The sequence below is a fragment of the Erpetoichthys calabaricus genome, chromosome 12, assembly GCF_900747795.2.
Source record: "Erpetoichthys calabaricus chromosome 12, fErpCal1.3, whole genome shotgun sequence".
NCBI lineage: Eukaryota > Metazoa > Chordata > Cladistia > Polypteriformes > Polypteridae > Erpetoichthys > Erpetoichthys calabaricus.
Genome location: NC_041405.2, coordinates 134,465,831 through 134,485,177, shown reverse-complemented (window position 1 = coordinate 134,485,177; position 19,347 = coordinate 134,465,831). Strand labels below are relative to the sequence as shown.

General features: G+C 40.4%; 2 protein-coding genes across 2 annotated transcripts; one reads left to right on the top strand and one right to left on the bottom strand.

Annotated features, from left to right (window-relative positions):
- Positions 1 to 1,255: 1,255 nt before the first annotated feature.
- LOC127529778 (uncharacterized) lies at positions 1,256 to 18,210 on the top strand. Its single transcript, XM_051934517.1, has 3 exons — positions 1,256 to 1,810; positions 2,110 to 2,745; positions 18,020 to 18,210. Exons 1-2 carry the CDS (start codon positions 1,481 to 1,483, stop codon positions 2,677 to 2,679), a joined length of 900 nt encoding a protein of 299 aa, XP_051790477.1. The 5' UTR covers positions 1,256 to 1,480; the 3' UTR covers positions 2,680 to 2,745; positions 18,020 to 18,210.
- Positions 5,857 to 14,296, bottom strand: mydgf (myeloid-derived growth factor). Its single transcript, XM_028816298.2, has 6 exons — positions 14,043 to 14,296; positions 11,953 to 12,003; positions 11,597 to 11,658; positions 11,290 to 11,371; positions 6,501 to 6,573; positions 5,857 to 6,359 (listed from the first exon to the last, which is right to left on the bottom strand). Exons 1-6 carry the CDS (start codon positions 14,232 to 14,234, stop codon positions 6,280 to 6,282), a joined length of 540 nt encoding a protein of 179 aa, XP_028672131.1. The 5' UTR covers positions 14,235 to 14,296; the 3' UTR covers positions 5,857 to 6,279.
- Positions 18,211 to 19,347: the final 1,137 nt, after the last annotated feature.

The window sequence follows — 19,347 nt, the reverse complement described above, 5'->3', positions numbered from 1 at the left end:
ACACTCGACTGCCTGGGCATTTTAATCCTCTCTTTATCTTTTCTATTGCCCTTGTATGCTGCCTCATATTTTATCTTCTTACATTATCTTTAGTATTCTGTGCTGTCCTTGTACGTTTCCCACATTACTATCAAGACAAATTCATAGTACACATTAGTGTACCTGGCAAATAAAGTGAATTCTGATTCTGAAGTATCTCACATCAAGGTAGAAGAAAACAAACCTGCCATTACAACACAGACTTCAAATTAAGAGCCCAAGTGGTGTACCCAGATGAGGGCAGCAGGTTGGCAAGGACAGTTGGTCAGGATGATGTTTTAGAACTCTTTACACGCTCAGCTCTGCATGTTTTGTGACAGGTGTTTAAGAACAAAAAAAAAAAAAGATGAAATAGCTTTAGATCCAAATCATTAGGACAGCTGCCACCTTATTCTGTGTGCCCAGCAGATGTAACCTCCCCCCCTTAATCCTACTCAAACTGATACAGGCAGAGGCAGCACTGTTGAGCTATCTATCGCTCAAATTGTACTCTTTATGTAATTTCAAACTCAGGAGGACGGATGCCTGGTCATCTGCTCGAGAGGCTTGCCGGCTGCCACATTGTTTCTAGAGCAGTGTGGCTTGTTCCTCCTGGCCAGGTTGGGCAGTGGCAGCAGCAGGGAGCACGTGGGGAGGCAGCATCCGTCAGGGATTAAACAAGATTGCAATCATGAGAACATCTGAGGGGAGCTGGAAGAGAAAAAGAGAGCGAGGAGGAAAGAGGTAAGAATCAGAGCTGTAGGGGTATCAAAGGAAGGAAGGGAGCGACAGAGGAAAACAAACAGGACAGAAAAGAAGAAGAAGATAGTGGAGTACAGGAGAGACAGAAAGTGGGGAAACACGAATAGCAGCAGTAAAAGAGGGCTAAAAGGAGAAGAAAGAGAAAGGGAACGAGAGGGAGGGCACATGGTGGGGTGAATATACAGGTTCAAGAAGAAGGAGTACGTATGTAGAAGAGGCTGGAGAAGTAGGGTGGGCCGAGGGGTCAATACTTGTAGCAGAAAAACGGAAGTGGGATAAGGAAAGTTTGGATCAGAGAACGGTAAAATAGAGAAGAGTTACTGACCAAGAAGAAAACGTGAAGCAAAGGTGTGGCAGACTGAGGAACCGAGCAGAACATAAATAGAAATAAATAAATGAGGAAAAACAGTAGAAAGGAGTTGAGGGACAGCTGATGGAATGAGGTACAGCAGAACAATAAGCTCAAGACACAGAAAGAGTCGAAGTGTAGGAATGGGGAGAGGATGACGGGACACTGCCAACTGTGAGGAAAAAAGGTGGTGGTGGAGGTTAGGGTGCACAACAAAACAAAAGAGGTAGTTAGGGAGCAGGAGGAGGGTAAGAGCCAAGAAGAAAAGCAAATATGGTGAGGTTCTTTCAGAAATTAACATTAAAGAAGAGCCTGTAGAAGGCATACAAAAGGAAGACTGGGTGCAATGCCATGTCTTCCCATCACAGACCTCATGGGCAAAAGCTCTGCAGGTCACATCAGAACAAAGGGCCGGTGGGGTCTTCCACTACTCTGAACCCCCCGCGGGAAACAGAACGTCATGGGCAGCAGTGGAAAGGAACGCTGGCTCTTACCAGAGAGGACTTCCATTGGCAGCTGCTGGAAAATACGTTTGGGCGTGAAGGAGGGGAAAGCATCAAGAGGCACACACCTCAACTATATCCTCGTCAGCTCTCAGTTCGGGAAGAAATCAAGGGAGTTGTGGAGAAGTTAGAGGTAGTCCTGCAGAGTCTAAAGGAAGTGCATCAGGAAATGAAAGAGGTAAGCGGTCTCCTGATCTTCTATTGTAATGACATGAGGAAAATTGGGAAAAACAAATGGAAAAAAAAGCAGGCTGTCTGTGGAGTCTGGTACCTGCTGGGTCTACAGCCAGCTCTAACACTGAAATGAGTAATCACAGCCCTGTAAAGCATGTGCCAGGTGCTGAGTCAGACTGGCACTCCATGCACTCACATGAACCCTACCATCTGCTTTTTAGAAAATGTACCACCTACCAGCCGTAGTGGCATGGCCCACCTGAATACCAGTCTCCTGCTGTCTCTTGTCTCTCCTTTACACAGATGCTTCATCAAATTGACCTGCTGACCTCACATCTTGACCTATCCGATGATGAAACTTGCACTGATGAGCACAGCAAGACAATTTCAAGTGGAAGTAGCACAAATAGGGATTCCATGTCAAGTATTGGAGGTTTCCAATTGGAATCAGAACATGCAAATCTATGTTCCTTTTCCAGGAAAACACGTGAATGGCACATGCACTGTCCTCCATTTGCATCGCTCCAACCTCCACCAGGGCTGTCTCATATGTGGGCCTGCAGCAACTCTGGTCGATGCAGAGAAGTTGGGATGTCGATTGCCAATCATCCAATATTTACGCCACACAATGTGGAGCCAGCCTGGCTGCTGGTGTCAACTCAGGGGCAGAGAGTTGGCAAGGGTTGCAACTCCAATAGTGCCTGGCAGCTGTCCACTCAGAACAGATTATTTTGCCCTGCCAGACATCATCTAACTGTACTTCCAGAAGACACTTGTTATGAATGTGTGACATCATCAGGTCAGGCATCATTGGCTTTTAGGAAGGGACCCTGCCACACAAGAAATCACCAGTTAAAGTCCACAACCGTGTAGCTGAAGAGTCAGCAACATTACAGCCCAAAGGAATGTGGATAACAAAACTGGAAAGCACCAGAATAGGTGAGTAAGGCCAAACGGTGAAACAGGAAAAGGTAATTTGCCCCCAACTGCACACCCCACCCTACCACTTAAAAAAATAAAATAAAGCAGAGCTCATCTAAAAAGCAGCTTCCCCAGACATCTCCACTCATCCTCAGAACTACAACTTTCTGCTGGTGTTCAGTTTGTTCACATTACCCCACAAACTGTATAGCACCTGACCGAAAATGTGCTTCTACTCTGACAATACTGACCCCCTTCTTTGCCTTTATTGCGGCAGATACTGTAAATCAAATGACACTCGGTACATCTCAGTAAACGTTTTTGTTTGCGAGGACTTGTTTCATTCTGGTCAGTACTGTGATGTTTAACCTTTCTAGGACATTCAGTACAATGTATGCTGTTGTCATAACCATAAACAGTATACTCGTGTCTTATCAGTCTCTTACTTTTGACTTAAATAAATTATACATAAATTATTATTATGTTCAATTTATAAGCAATTCTTACTTTATACAATGCCTTTTTATATTGAACACTTCCAACCTCACTTTAACACCATCTGACAAGATTAATACTATTAGTGTGTCTTATCTACTTATCTGTCTACTTTTGGCACTTAATTAACTTGGGGATGCAGGGGCCAGACTGCATCAAATAAGTGGCTTTTACTGTACACAAACATTTCTTTAAGTTTCCAGGTATATTATAAGCTTTATAATGGGGAAAAACACATTTTGCTAATTCAATATCATTTTGCAATGCAGATTTTTTTTGCCATGCATAATGGGATTTATCATTCATGTCTAAAAACTTGTCCAGATTCATATAAAAACAAACAGATCTACTGTATATTTAAAAATTAATACCTTGGACAATTTGCCAACATTAATAAACAAAAAAAAAAATCAGAATTCATAAATTGTAAATCTGCATAGTTTTGATAAAAGCAAGGTCTAGTGAGTAAAAACAAAAGCAGTATTTGTACTACAACAGTTAAGAAATCTTAACCATAGTGAGAGGCAAACCTGTTTTAAAAAAATATGTTCTGAATAAAACAATGCGGTGAACAGAAAAACACAATGAATTAAGACTTTTTTTTTTTTTTTTTTAAATTATCTGTTTTGTCAGAATGGTGATATGGTGTTGTAATGGTTAGTAATGTTGTGTCACATCTCCAGAATTCTGGTTTAGAAACCCAGCCTCTAGTTTGTTCTCAGATCTGAAAGAGTTCCATGTTAATTTACCAGGCAACTCTCAGGTTGACTGGTATAGTGCATGGCCTGTGGTGCTGCCAGTGTAGGTTACGAGTCCCTCAATAGTGCATTGGAAAAATAAATGTTCCCTAGCCAGTTTCCCATCATATTTGTAATATTCAAGTACTGCCAATTCTTACACCTAACTCTAACCTTTAGCCCAGGAGCACACTGGACACAATGCTGAACAATCACATATATATTACATGCACAATTGGATGGATTAGATTTTTCAACTAATTTGACAAAATATATTTAAGCTATGGAAGGAAGCCAGAAGAAAACAGTACAGTGAAAGATCAAGCAGTCTCCACAGAATAAGCACCCCAGTACCCCCATTATTAACCAAACTGGGTGGAAAGTGCACTGAAGCACTATTGATATCCACCACTTTAAGAAGTGCAGATTTATGCCAGGCAGAGGACCGAGGAACAGAAGCAAATTATGTGGCTAGCATGCATTGAGGCGATGTTGGAATGTAAACCTGCAATCTTGTGGTTTGCAGTCTAACTTGTTAACCACTAAGAAACACCACAAACAAATAAATGTGTAGCAGCTGACCAGTTAAATGCCACCAGCAGTACCCTCTGCTATAGTGCAGAATGGCATACTAGAAAAAAACTCAATATTCAACCCTAGGAAACAACTGCTTGCTTCCCCCCCACCACAATCAATCTGTAAACTGGATTCCATTTCCTGCATTTTAACTGAACTCATTCTGCAAACCAAAAAAAGAACAAAAATAAATACATAAAACTGCATGTAATTTTGCCAACTGAAAAGTCAGTTCAAATATATACTAGAATCACACTGACCACAGGATTTTGATTTTGCCAAGTATGACTGAGTTCTAGTACTGCAATGATTTGGTAATTATGTACTTTAGTAATAGTAATAATATTGTAACATATACAGAATACTATGACACTATGCTCACTATTTGATGAAGAAAGCAAGAGGTAAATGAACGTGTGTGTAATAAAGTGGGCCTACTCAATGTAGCTCAGTAAGGTGACAGTATTCTGCGAGTCTCACCTATAAACTACAAGCAAACAAACTCGAGCAATTAAATGCCTCTTCACTCTGTACTAAAAAACAAATTGTGAATGAAGGCAGCTAACAGATACCTAAAACCAAAAGAGGATAATGTTTTTTTTTCTTCTTTTTTTATAAGAGCATTAATCCCTGATAAAATATTATGGTGCCCTGCTAGTGGCTTAACTGATGATAATCCTCAGGCAAGGCTTACATGTTCTCATGAGCAACTGGATTACTGGTAGATGGTTCACTAAACCCTCTGATCTATTTCCAATTAAATGCTGTATCAGACTCAATAAATGAAACTATTCACATAGACTTGCAGAGCACTAGTCCTGGGCAGTAAAGATCATTAAATGTTCACACACCATGTCCATATTGAAAATAGGTGGTGGGAATAGATAATAATTTACATAAATATTTTTTGGAAATTCTATACAATCTACTGTACACCATAACATAAAGTGTGTAGTAAGTATCCCTTATTGCCTCTTGGCCTGCTCAGTTACTTCTAGGTGTAGGGTGCCTGCACTGGACCAGTCCACATCTCTTCCTTCTTTTACTGAGATCACAAATCACATCTTACTTTCCTCTTAAAATACACCTGGATAAATCTGGATGCAATATTTTTTGAGGCATAATATTGTAATTTTCTTTCATGTAACAAGAAAAGATGCAATTCCCTATTGCTATGTTATACTTAATTTTGACTTGTGTTGCTTCTATTGTAACTCATGACGACCTTGGTGCTGTAGCTCAGCAGCATAAGACGTTTCCATCCCTGCATTATGCACCAATTATATATCCACATGTCAGAGAGACAAGACTCATTCTGGACTTGCACAGTTTGATAAAAATTGTATTAGAAAAGTAACGAAACCATCTACATTCAGGATAAAGGAGGTAAAAAGTAATCATTGTTGACAACTGCTTTAAATGCTACCCAGCACCAACCTCTGAATAAAATCACAGGTTCACTGTAATGGTGCTTGTACTATTATCCCATCTTCTCTGGGGTTCTATTCCTGATTTTAAGCCCCTTACTGAATATGTACTGAGAAGCCATTCCCTTTGTCTAGTTTATATTGACCTATACAGATGAGAGGAAATTAATGGCTTTCATATTTATGGAGTCCTGCACAATACTTTACAATAATCAAGTCCACAGAAATGACTATTTTGTTCCTTCAAAACCTGCTTGTCACTGTGTGCATAGAAGCTTATATGTCTCTTCAGATTGTCCTTCTTGTCACAGATGTGATTACAGCTCATCATGTCGCGTTCTTGCAATAACCGTCAATTTGGACAGTTCAGAACGAAACTTCCCTTCTCTGTGAGTCACTGTAAGCAGAAGCAGAGAGAAGCAGGTTAGAAGAACTGCACACACAGGAGATACCATGCAAGCGACTCTCTTCTATTTCACAGGTCTCACTATTTCATCCCCCATGTAGCTGGTCAAGTATACAAGGTGAAATCACTAACCTGTTGTGTCTCCAATAATGTACTCCTCGTCTTTCAAAGGAACATCTCTGGTACCCCCAATTGCAGCCTGGGACTGCACAGAGAGGGAGAAAGAGCAATAAAACAATTATGATGTAGTAATATGTAAAAAGATTAATAAACCTAATAAAAGTTCATACAGCTTAAAACCTTCACATCCCAACTCACCGCTGTTACTTCTGGTATGCCCCAGGGCTCTGTCCTGGGGCATCTTCTTTTTATTATTTACCTTCTTCCCCTTGGCAATATTTTTCACAAATATAACATTAATTTTCACTGTTATGCTGATGACACCCAGCTCTACCTTGCTGGTAAACCCACCTCCTCTTTTCCACCACCCTCGCTTATTGACTGCATTTCTGAAATTAAATCCTGGTTTTCTTCGAATTTTCTTAAATTAAACAGTGACAAAACTGAGGTTCTCCTCAGTGGTTCAAAATCATCATTATCCAAAACCAATAATCTTTCTCTTATTATTGATAACTCTGTTGTTTCCCCATCATCTCAGGTCAAGAGTCTGGGTGTCATCCTCGATAGTACTCTATCTTTCCAATGTCACATTAATAACATCACCCGGTCTGCTTACTTCCACCTACGTAATATTAATCGCATTCGCCCCTCCCTCACTCCTCATACCACTGCCATTCTTGTTCATAGTCTTGTCACTTCTCGGCTGGACTACTGCAATTCACTCCTCTTTGGTCTCCCTAATAAATCTCTTCATAAGCTTCAGTTAGTCCAGACTTCTGCAGCACGTATCATCACTCGAACCCCATCTATTCACCATATTACTCCGGTCTTGCAGCAACTTCATTGGCTCCCGATCAAGTTTCGTACTGATTTTAAGATTCTGCTATTAACATTTAAGGCCATCCATAACCTCGCCCCTCCATATCTGGCGGACCTTCATCATGTTGCCAATCCATCCCGTAACCTTAGGTCCTCTTCCTCCACCCATCTGACCGTCCCTCCCGCCCGCCTAACCACCATGGGGAGCAGAGCTTTCAGCCGTTCTGCTCCCAAGCTCTGGAATTCATTACCTGCGGATCACCGAAATATCAAATCATATTCATCCTTCAAATGTAAACTTAAAACACATCTGTTTAAAATGGCTTTTTCTTTTTCCTCCTGATTATAGTGGTTTTGTTTGGTTTTAATTTTTAGATTTTCTGATGTTTTAAGTTGTTTATAATTGTGTCTTTTATTTATTTATTTGTTTGTTCAGTGTCCTTGAGTTCCCTGAAAGGCGCCTTGTATAAATAAAATGTATTATTATTATTAAAAGCACACACTCCAAAAAAGAAAATAATGACAGATGTTCAAGGTTAACAGAATAAATTTTGTATAATAATACCAACAAAAGTCCTCTGTGATTCAGATTCTAACAGTATGAAAGCAGCTATAGTACCTTTAGAAAACATTCAGAGCCTTTCACTTATTTCATATTTTTATGCGATAGTCTTATTCTAAAATCATCTGAATTAATTTTTTTTCCACACATCAAGCAACACTTAATACTGCAGAATGACAAAGCAAAAACAGGATTTTAGGCATTTTTGCAAAATGTAAAAATGAAAAGGTGAAACTTCACATTGGCACAGGTATTCAAATCATTTACTCAGTACTTAGTTGAAGCACCTGTGAACGGGTAAAGGAGCAGAGGAGTACCAAAGAAACATCTGGGGGCCAACCGGGCCACCCAGTTTAACGCCAAACACCAGAAATAGGCAGAGATTTTCAATCAGTTTAGAGTCCAGACCCTATCTAGGCTACTCAAAGACATTCACATACTTGTCCCTAAACCACTACTGTGTTGTCATTGCTTTGTGCTTGGGGTCACTGTCCTGCTGGAAGATGAACAGTCAGGCCAGTCTGAGATCCACAGTGCTCTGGTTCTTATTAAGGGTGTCTGCACTTTTCTTGGTTTAGTTTTCCATTAACCCTGTCTGGTCTCCCAGTCCCTCCCACCGATACCCAACCTCACCGCATGATCCAGCCACCATGCTTCACTGATGGAATGGTGTTGTGCTGATGGTCAGCAGTGCCTGGTTTCCTCCAGATGTGATACTTATAATTAGGGATGATCCAATCAGGATTTTTAAGGCTGATACCAACTACCAATTTCATTTTATTTGATCAGCCAATTTAGATTTTTTTCCCCCTTTATGCCTTTAAAAAACTCTACATAATCAGACACAGCTGAGCCACTCCATTAGAGAAAGCGATTGTATTTAAAGATATGGTACAAGCTCCCCTGGCAGCTTGTGCGCCCAACCCCCAGTTGTGGCCTAGTAGGACTCCCCACAACTTTCTTGATATTTTAGTTTATGATTTAAAAATGGAATAAGAATCTGAAAATCTAACAACATCACATTAAAGTTCGATAAATTCTGAAAAGAATGATACCAAACATATATATGTAGGTTTTAAAATAAACCTGACTTAAAGCGTAACAAAAAATGGGACATAAAATCGTTGCACTTTTAGGCTTAGGATTTTGTTTATATATGAGAAGATATGGCATAAAAGAAAATAAAATGCTTTTCATGATTACAAGCTGTCATAGGTACATATCAGAAAAAAAAAATTCTATCTGAAGCAAAGCTTAATTAAAAAAAAGCAGTTTTCACCATTTTTCTAACAGAAAAAATATATACATATTCTCACACAATCAATTAAATTGGTATTGGCAGTTAAACACTGCTAAAATGCAAATATACGTGCACTTATAGTTTTTAATTGTTTTAAATCATTAATTACACTAAAGTTTTTTTTGCTGTTAAAAATAAACATTTACTATATTTATACAGGTATTTTGTTTTCTTCAGTGTATCAGGTAGACATTTGTAATTGTTGAGGTGTAATTATAAATATGGATTAGCATTTTAATTATTTAGCATTTGTTTCTTACCAAACATTATGCTGCATGACACCCAGCAACAAATAATAAACACTGTACAAATCTTTAGAAAAAGATGCAAATGTATCAAATGTTCATAAGTTGTTCATCAAGAAGACAAGACTAACATGCTTAGCAGTTTCAACATTTTACTGTTAAGCTAACCAGTCTATTGTTTATGAAGTCGCAATTTCAAATAATCTTTAGTTTTTATTTTCTAACTACCATTAATACCTTGCATAGAGGAGCACTGCAATTAGCTTAGAAAAGCAGGGGTGGAAAATAGTTTGTTTTTTTTTTGGCTTGGCTAATTTAGGGGCAGCACGGTGGCGCAGTGGGTAGCGCTGCTGCCTCGCAGTTGGGAGACCTGGGGACCTGGGTTCGCTTCCCGGGTCCTCCCTGCGTGGAGTTTGCATGTTCTCCCCGTGTCTGCGTGGGTTTCATCCGGGTGTTCCGGTTTCCTCCCACAGTCCAAAGACATGCAGGTTAGGTGGATTGGCGATTCTACATTGGCCCTAGTGTGTGCTTGGTGTGTGGGTGTGTTTGTGTGTCCCCTGCGGTGGGTTGGCACCCTGCCCAGGACTGGTTCCTGCCTTGTGCCCTGTGTTGGCTGGGATTGGCTCCAGCAGACCCCGGGACCCTGTGTTCGGATTCAGCGGATGGCTAATTTAGAGTGTTTTTTTTTGTGACAATCAGATGTTTTAGATCGGTGGACAATTGATTGGAGCGTCCCTACTTACAATTAAGGCCAAAGAGTTCAATCCTGATTTCATCAGACCAGATATTCTTGTTTCTTTCAATCTAAAAGTCCTTTAAGTGCTTTTTTGAATGCTCCAAACAGGCTTTTATGCATCTTTTTCATAGGAGAGGCTGTTAATGAAGTCCAGTATCGGTGAAGTGTTGCAGTCATGGTTGTCCATCTGAATGTTTATCCTATTTCGACACAAATTCTCTGGTGCTCAGCGAGAGTGACCACTGGATTCTTGATCACTTCTCTTACCAAATGTGCCCATCTCTGGGAAGAGTCATGATCGTTCCAAATGTCTTCCATTTAAGAATTATGGAGGCCACTGTGTTCTTGGGAACCTTCAATACTGCAAAACTATTTTGTAACCTTCCCCTGATCTGGGATGCACTTGTGCCACATTTCAAGTGTCATAGTAAAAGGGTATGAATACAAAACTCAAGTGTGATATTTCTTTTTTTTTTGTCATTCTGGGTATTGAGTGTTGCTTGAGGAAGGAAAAATAAATAATTGCAATATTTATAGCTTGAAGCTACAACTCACCAAAATGGGAAAGGGGTCTGAATACTTTCTGAATGCACCATAAATATTTTGTTAGTGCTCTCTCCAAGTATAATATGGAGGCGATTAATTTAAAGTTAACCTGGGGATCTGTACATTTCTTGGCTCCAAGTTTTTAGGGCCCCAGACCCTCCTACAAAAATTGGGAAACTTTGTGCTTTTTAAATTATTTTGAACAGAACAACGGGTAACCTTCTATGGAACAGTTCAGCTCTTACTGTGTTTGACCATCTCAGATTTTTATAGTTTGCGTGGGTGTCTAAAATAAGCTTGAGACCCAGGGTTAGAATAGGGGTGGACGGAAGGAGGAAATGTGGAGGGGGCTAAAAAGAAAAAATCTCTGCTTTAACAAAATAAAAATAAGTGCTGTGGTAAAGGATGTTTTCAGAGGACAAAAAAACAAAACAAACAAATGTTTTTTTGTTTTTTTTTTTAAACTGCCATTAGACAAGAGGCAACTATTAAAATAACATTTATGCCATCAACAAAAGAAATAAAGTTTTCTGCATAATTTTCTTCCCAACTCGGTTAGCCACAAATTCTGCATACAAAAAGGGAACACTTACATAAGCACTGGCATATTCAATCTTAGCACCCGTTACTTCTGCCTTGAACTGTGTGAAGAACAGGTAGGACTTTCCTTGAGGTCTGTCCAAAAAGAAAAAGAAAAAAAAAAAAACAACGTGAGAAAATGCTGAGTATAAAGAGCATGTTTCATAATGTCAAAGCCTTAGACAGGGAAGATAGCTGTAACATATTCGGTGATGTAAACGTTTCTGTACAAATGTGTCCCCACAGCTGTTCTGTGGATTGAAATAGTGCAACAAAATGAGCATGATTACCCCCAAAAAATAAATAAATAAATAAAAATACCTCCACACTGAACAAGAGAAGAGGCCTTCATCTTCACTGAGTCCAACACTCATCTGCCACTGCTACACAGAAAAGAAGTAAAAAAAAGGGGTTAGTTTATGAGGGGAATCACATGTTTCAATTTTGCTAATTTTGCACACATCTGGAGGTGATAATTCTTTAATCAATCGAGGTATTATCAACTGACCCATAAATATGATATGAAAAAGGGAGTGAAAGTATTAGGAAAAAGTCTCTATAAAGCCGAAGTCAACTCCTCAAATGATGACAGTAGGTATATCCCTATACTGGCATAGCTTAACCAGAACATACTGTACACAAATTAAGTTACAGGTTAGTAGGTATGAACCACTCACCTCATTTGTACCACCCTGGGATGCATACGTGAATGAGCAGCGATGCTCCCCCTGCAGATTATAAAAACATTTAAGTGAAAGAAGAGTACTTTGTCTGTATAAGCAAATATAAAAGACATTGTGAAGTCTCTGATGTAGGAGGCAGACACTTCGAAGATGACTACTAGGACAAGTCGGATATTGAAAAGATGGCTACCCCCTATGCTGTATTCCACACTAAATATCCAGCAGGGCCACATACTTATACACATCATCTGCACAGTGTTTTTAATTATAGCTTTGTGTCAACAGGAGCATTAAATCTTTGCTCCCTTGAACAAATACATATTCATACACATTCATTTATACATACACACAAAAAAATGTTATGTATGGGGGCACTTTGGTGTAGTGGTTAAGGCTTAGGACTTCAAACCCTGAGGTTGTGGGTTCAAATCCTGTTATACTGACACTATGTGACCATAAGCAAGTCACTTCACCTCCCTGTGAGCTAACTGGAAAAACAAAAGAAATGTAACTGATTGTACAGGGTATCATAAATGTTGTAAGTCACCTTGGATAAAGAAGTCGGCCAAAAATGTAAATCTTGGCCTCTTTGAATATATTTTACCCGATGTTCACTTGTCATTGTTTAAATAATAAAAACAAAAAAGCTGGCTTGAAGCCACCTTACTAAATTTTCAAGTGTACATTTTCTTACACTTTCTCAGCTTTAAGGATATGATGAAGAGTACAGACATTAGGGGGAGCCGCTGCTCTTCTGCAGTGAAAGGAACCAGTTGTGGCAGTTCTGGCATCTGATTAAGATGCCTCCTTGCATAGTTGTTTCAGACATATCCAATCGAGAGGTGACCCGAGGGCAGACACAGCATACTTTGGAACGATTTGCTAGCCTGGTAATGTCTTGATATCCTCCCACAGGAGTTGGAAGAGGAAAGGGACATCTTTTGCTTAGACTGGACCCAGACCCAGATAAGCAGTAGAAAATGGAAGAATGGAATAAAAAAAAAAACATTTATTTCTATAGCACATTAACTTCCAGATTTCACTTTGTATGAATTCAGAATTTCACTTTAAATGTATCACAGGTTTAGAGTTTTGGGACTTATTTTTTAAATTTGTTGTAAAAAAAACTTTAAAAATACCAGATTCATATTTGTTGCAGATAAATTTTCTAAAAATATACAGTACATGCAAAATGAATAGGACTGCTATTCATCCAGTCATCAATTTATCTAACACACACTCAATTCATTTTCTAACCAGATTAGTTTTTTATTTAGCCAACTTGCACGGAACTGGCGTTATTCATGCAACACGGGAGACAAGATATTCGTGGTCACACATACGAGGCCTATTTAGATTTGATAATGAACCTAACCTGTATGCCCTTGAAAGCAGGAGGAGAACGCATGCAGCCCACACTGAAATTCAAATTTGGAGCCCTGGAGCACTAACCACTGCACCGCCAAACTGTCCCTGGCCTCTTCCCATTGCAGTAACAGATGATGTTACTTAATCTAGCGTTCTACACAGTCATTAGTGGAACCTCTATGTGCTAAGTATATAAAACATTAAGAAAAACACAAGGTGTTGAAACACTGCCTGAAGCCTGGGATGAGATCTGAATAGCAGACAGAGGAATTGTATTTAACATGGCAAAAAAATAGCAAATTGCTACAAAATCCAACTCCACCTTTTCACTGTTTGGATGACATTGCCAGACAGTTGTGAAAACTTTACTTGGAGTCAAAAGTCACTGCTACTAGACCCAGCTGCAAGCAGAGCCTTGCAAAAATGAACTTTGTATACGATTACTGACCAATTTGTTCATCTACTGAAAGTCGTTACCAAATTGTGTGCAACTACGCCCCCTATCGTTCGCAAAGTGCGTGAAAAGAAGCACAAAGCAGTAGAAGTGACGTGTCTCTTAACAAGGGTCTGAAGAAAACTGCAACATTCAACACATCATGTAAAGTTCAACAAAACACACCCACTTGAGACTGTTACGCCACCGTCATCGCTGCAGACAGTGAACTCGCACGCTCAACACCCTTAAATGTCTCCTTACTACATTTTCATAACCTTACCATGTTGTGAAAGAAGCTGTGCACCATGCCCCCGGGACGCACATCAAACTCTACCGTCTGAGTCTTCTCCTGGGTGGCTCCTATCCCTACAATCAGTAATAACACGTATAGACAGGTAAAAGACAAACAACCCCATTTGGAAGGCGAACAGCTCCATAATGATCGATAATAAATACGGTTGCTAGAATCCATAGCTAAATGAGGAAGTACGTGCAGAGCAAAGTGAAGCTCTAAAGGAGACGCATGCGCACCTAAAGGCAACTCTGTTCCGTGGCGCAATATGAATGACGGAAGGGTATTCAGGACAAACTGAACGACTTAAAACGCGAAGTACGAGTGAAAGGATCTGTGCAGAGTAAATGAAGTGAAATTTTTTGTTATATGCGCTCATTAAAATGAATTTCTTACTTACATGTGACCTACATCATTATAAAAAAGGATCTTGATGAAAAAGTCAATAAATGAAATACATGATTTTTAAAATCAATTAACCCATATCAGTTTAACAGTAACAATTCACATTGTGTAGTGATTCTAACTTCCACCTTCAGAGTCCTGGGGACAAACCTCAGCTTGGACATTGTCTGTGTGAGGTCTACATGGATATTCAGAAGACATGTAGGTTAGATCAACTGGTTACTGGTGTGCTCTGTAATAGACTGCTGCTCCATACTGGACTGGTTGTTCCCTTATGAATGATGGTGGTGGTGGTGGTGGGCATGCCCACATTACAGCAAGGGCTTATAAGGGCAGTAGTATTAGTACCTTGTTCCCTGAATCACTTCATGAAAGTTAAGTGAACTATTTTTTCACCAGAGCCCCATGATGCTTTGTTTCACACATTCCAGGATGGTTCTGAGGTAGATCTCCATGGCAACAAACAAAAATGGCATTAGAGCAAAACAGTAAATAAAATTCTTGCTTTATCACACCCACCACCTTCATGTCCTCTCTCACCCCAACAATAAACCTCTTCCTCTTTTCCTCTTACCTGGCATCTCCATCCTTAACCTCCTTTTCCCAATATAACCAGCATCGCTCCTCTGCACATATCCAAACCAACGCAATCTCACCTCTCTGGCTTTGTCTCCCAACTGTCAAACCTGAGCTGACTCTCTAATGTACTCATGTCTAATCCTGTCCATCCTCGTCACACCCAATGCAAATCTTAGCATCTTTAATGCTGCCACCTCCAGCTCTGTCTCCTGCTTTCTGGTTTCTGGGCAGTGCCACCGTCTCCAACCCATATAACACAGCTTGTCTCACTACCGTCCTGTAGACCTTCCCTTTCACTCTTGCTAATATCCGTCTGTCACAAATCTCTCCTGACACTCTTCTCCACCCTGCCTGCACTCTCTTCTTCACCTCTCTTCTACCAACCCCATTACCCTGTACTGTTGATCTCAAGTATTTAAACTCATCCACCTTTGCCAACTCTACTCCTTGCATCCTCACCATCCCACTGACCTCCCTCTCATTTACACATATGTATTCTGTCTTGTTCATACTGACCTTCATTCCTCTTCTCTCTACAGCATATCTCCACCTCTCCAGGGTCTCAACCTGCTGCTCTTGTTACAGTGATTTTGTTTTTTGGCAGCTATTTAGAGATTCTGCCTGATATGTTTTTTAAATCATTGCTATTTTATGACTATTTGTTGTGTTTTGTTTGTGGTTATCTCTGTCTGTGGCTTTTGTTGTTTGAGGCATGGTGGTGCATTGGTTAGCACTGCTGCCTCTCAGCTCAGGTCATATTTTTGGTCACAAACATTGGTCCAGCATAGTTGGCAGGCGCTTCTCTAGGTGCTTTCCTTTCTTCTCAAATGCAGAGATTACTTGTAGGCTTCGCCTGACATTGCCTGTCGCAAATGCAAGTAATGAGAGATCTTTCTCCAAGCACAGGCTAGAGAAGTATAGACTCCAATCAACAATGGAGACAGTAAAGATGGAATCATTCGATTATGATGTCAATTGAGAGTGATGTGGTTTGAAAACTGGATTTTAATGATCTTATCAAGGACTTTGTCTGCAAAGAAATCCCGAAAAGTACAATTTTGAAAAGCAACCATTTGTGTTGATATACAGAATGGTCTATGCACTGTTTTTGTAACAGGGTTCCTCTAGTTGACTTTTTAAATGTTGGTTTGTGATGGCTACTTGTCATCTGTGCAGCAATGGCTTATTAAAGATAAGCTTTGATACAGCACACTTTGTCTCTCGTATTTTCAGAGATTGATCCCATGTATTTATTGGTCTGATGCTTTTATCCAGGTGGGTTGGCACCCTGCCCGGGATTGGTTCCTGCCTTGTGCCCTGTGTTGGCTGGGATTGGCTCCAGCAGACCCCCGTGACCCTGTGTTCGGATTCAGCGGGTTGGAAAATGGATGGATGGATGCTTTTATCCAAGGGCAACTTTACAACATTTCAGATGCAGCTTCTTTTGTATTTCCAGTTGGCATACAGACAGGTGAAGTGACCTGCTCATCTTCACACAGTGTCTGTAGCAGAATCTGAACTCACAACCTCAGGGTTCAAGGTCCAAAGCCTTAATCGCTACACAACTGTCTGCTGTGTTTTCTGGTCTTCAGATTTCTGCCATTTCTTTTTAAAGCTAAGACCCTGTAGTAGAAGTTCTTTACTTCAGCCTGTGTGACTCTGAGACCTTGAAGTTGATGCTTATAACACTCTTAGGGTTTGGTGTAGGAAGAGCTCCAAAAATGCTTCTAGCACAGGACCCCCCATCCTCCTTAACCTGGCCCTGGTTGTGGGATTGGCTCTGGCCACCCAGAAGCCTTAAAGCAGCTAATTTATAAAATGAATTAATGAATTGCCTAAATATTATAGTCTATTCAACAGCTGCCAGGTCTTGTCCATTCATATGAGTTCTCCTTGTAAAAATTTCAAAGGTACAGCATGGAGCATTCATATGTCATACAGCTTAGACTCCAGCTCTGTTCTTGTCTGGTATTTGCATGTTCTCAATGTGTTAATTTGGGTTTCTTTACACAATTCCATAAAATGCCTTTAAAAAAGCTCAGAAGTAGAGGGCATAATTGTAGCCTATGAGGGACTTGTGACTTTGCCAGTTTTCTTATATAATGCGCTACCGTGGCTGTCCGTTTTTCTGTACAGGATTTTAAATCACCTGTAGCTTGCAAACCATTTGAACTATTGATCTGAAATGACTATGTGACATCTACTATTCACTTTCGGAGTGATGATTGACCTCCAAGGTTATTCCTCTTTTTATTTTTATTTTATTTCATTGTAGAATCAACTCTAGGCAGCTGTGACATAAGGGCCCGTTCTCATCCCTACCACTTTTGCTGTCACTTCCCCTACCTCTTCATATCTTAAATCATTCTTGAGGCAGATTGAAGACTTAAGTGCCAGCTTAACTGAAAAATTAAGGAAATGTAGTGAGTAATTCCAACACAAACACTGACTTAATCAGTTTTAACGTGAAAAGATGCCAATGGAAGAGAAGAAGCGGGCCGCTAGGGTGGAGAAAAACAGAGCTGCTCGGGAAGCAGCAAGTGCATCAACCTCTGAGCAAACAAATGCTAAACGTACAGAGAAAGAGGATGAAAAATATGAATGCTCAAGTCAAGTGTATTCACTGCACGTTATCATGCAGTGCGCCATTACTGGTTAAAATTTATTTCATGATAATTTCCACTACTTGATCATGGATAGAATTATGGTTCATGTACTTTTTCCCCCTTCCTTGACATTAGTTCCTGGCTATGCTCTGGTGGAGGGTCCACTTGAACAGACCCTGCCATTAATTGCTGACCTCTTCAGTGCTGATTACTTCCAACTCCTTCAGATGAGCATATAGATGGATTGCTTATTACCTTGAACTGTGGCAATGGACAGATGTGCCTCCTGGGTTACACTCTCAGATGTGGGGAACATTAAGAGGTCAGGATGGGTGCACTGTTGCTGCTTAATTGCATTTATTTTTTGATTTGCAGGTAACATGGCTGTATTGTTTAAGAAGAAGAATATGAATCTACAAGATCGCAGGTTCCCATACATCACATTTTTAAATGTTCCTGGATGAAGATGGGTTGGGATGGTGCTCATCATTAAAGATGCTATATAAAGAAAGATTCAGAAATGAAATGAATATGTGAATCTTAAATAAAGCAAATGATTTATCTAATCTTTTACAACATGAAATTGATATTTTTTAACTTTGGTCTGTCAATGAAGCTTTGATGGGCACCAGAGGAGGATACTGCCCCTTTTCATTTAGCTCTCCAGGCTGTTTGATTTTGCCACATGCACAGTAAGTTACCCTCTCTCAGCTCTCTTCAAGTCATGTTGGTGGGCCTCACTGCAGAATGTGCTGCTGGCACTATGTCCATTCATGCCCTTTTTGGCTATAGGCGATGCCCATCTCGGTAAACAATGTCCTCACTTCTCAAGATGTTGGCAGATCTTGTTTACATTCCAGCCTCTTCTACTTTGTTCCCCTCCTTATTGCTCCCCTAAAAGATAGTTCTTGGGTAACTGGAAAAGATGAACGACTGTGATCTAAAGCCCCATCTGCTTTCTGAGACCACAGTGCCCTCCTCCCACTAGTATTGATATTTTGGAAGCGGGCAGAGGGCATTGTAAGGTCACAGGCTAACTCTCACTGCTACAGTATGGGTAGAAAAGTCCGCATGCCTGACATTTGGTAACCATATAGAGTTGACCCTTTCCTTGCATAGTCTCCAGACTGGATCCTCCTGCTTACTCCAGCCCGGGTGTGCCAACTGCTCTCAGTTTACCATGGAAGGAAAAAAAGACAACAGGGTGTATAAAAGCCTCCTCACCAGTGCCACCAGTAGAGCTCTAAGAGAACACATCAAAAAGTGAAGCAGCTGGTGAAGGGTCAGACTTTTTAGCAGCAGAAGCGAGCACACCCAAGGCCTCAACTCGGCTGCCTGTCTGTCGCTGACCTCAGCAGTTTCAGGTCTCAGGTGTGGCGCCAGCTGTGGAATTTCTCTCCCCACTGTTAGTGAGATTGCTCAGGAAGCCTTCAGCCACCCCAACTAAACTTTACTTGCACTTCCTCCGCCATGCAAAATCACACCTGTGTGCACATGTGTGTTCATGGCTGAAGTTTGGAAATGCATGCCTGTGTGTAATGGCATGTTTGTGTGTGTGTGTGTGAGAGAGAGAGAAGGTGTGAGCTGATGGGTAAATATGTTGGTACATGAACAAGTGCGTATATCGCCTGATTTAACTGCATGTTTAATGTCTGGTGTTGTATTCATTTTACATTCTTGGTGTTGTACTACTCTCTTTAGTC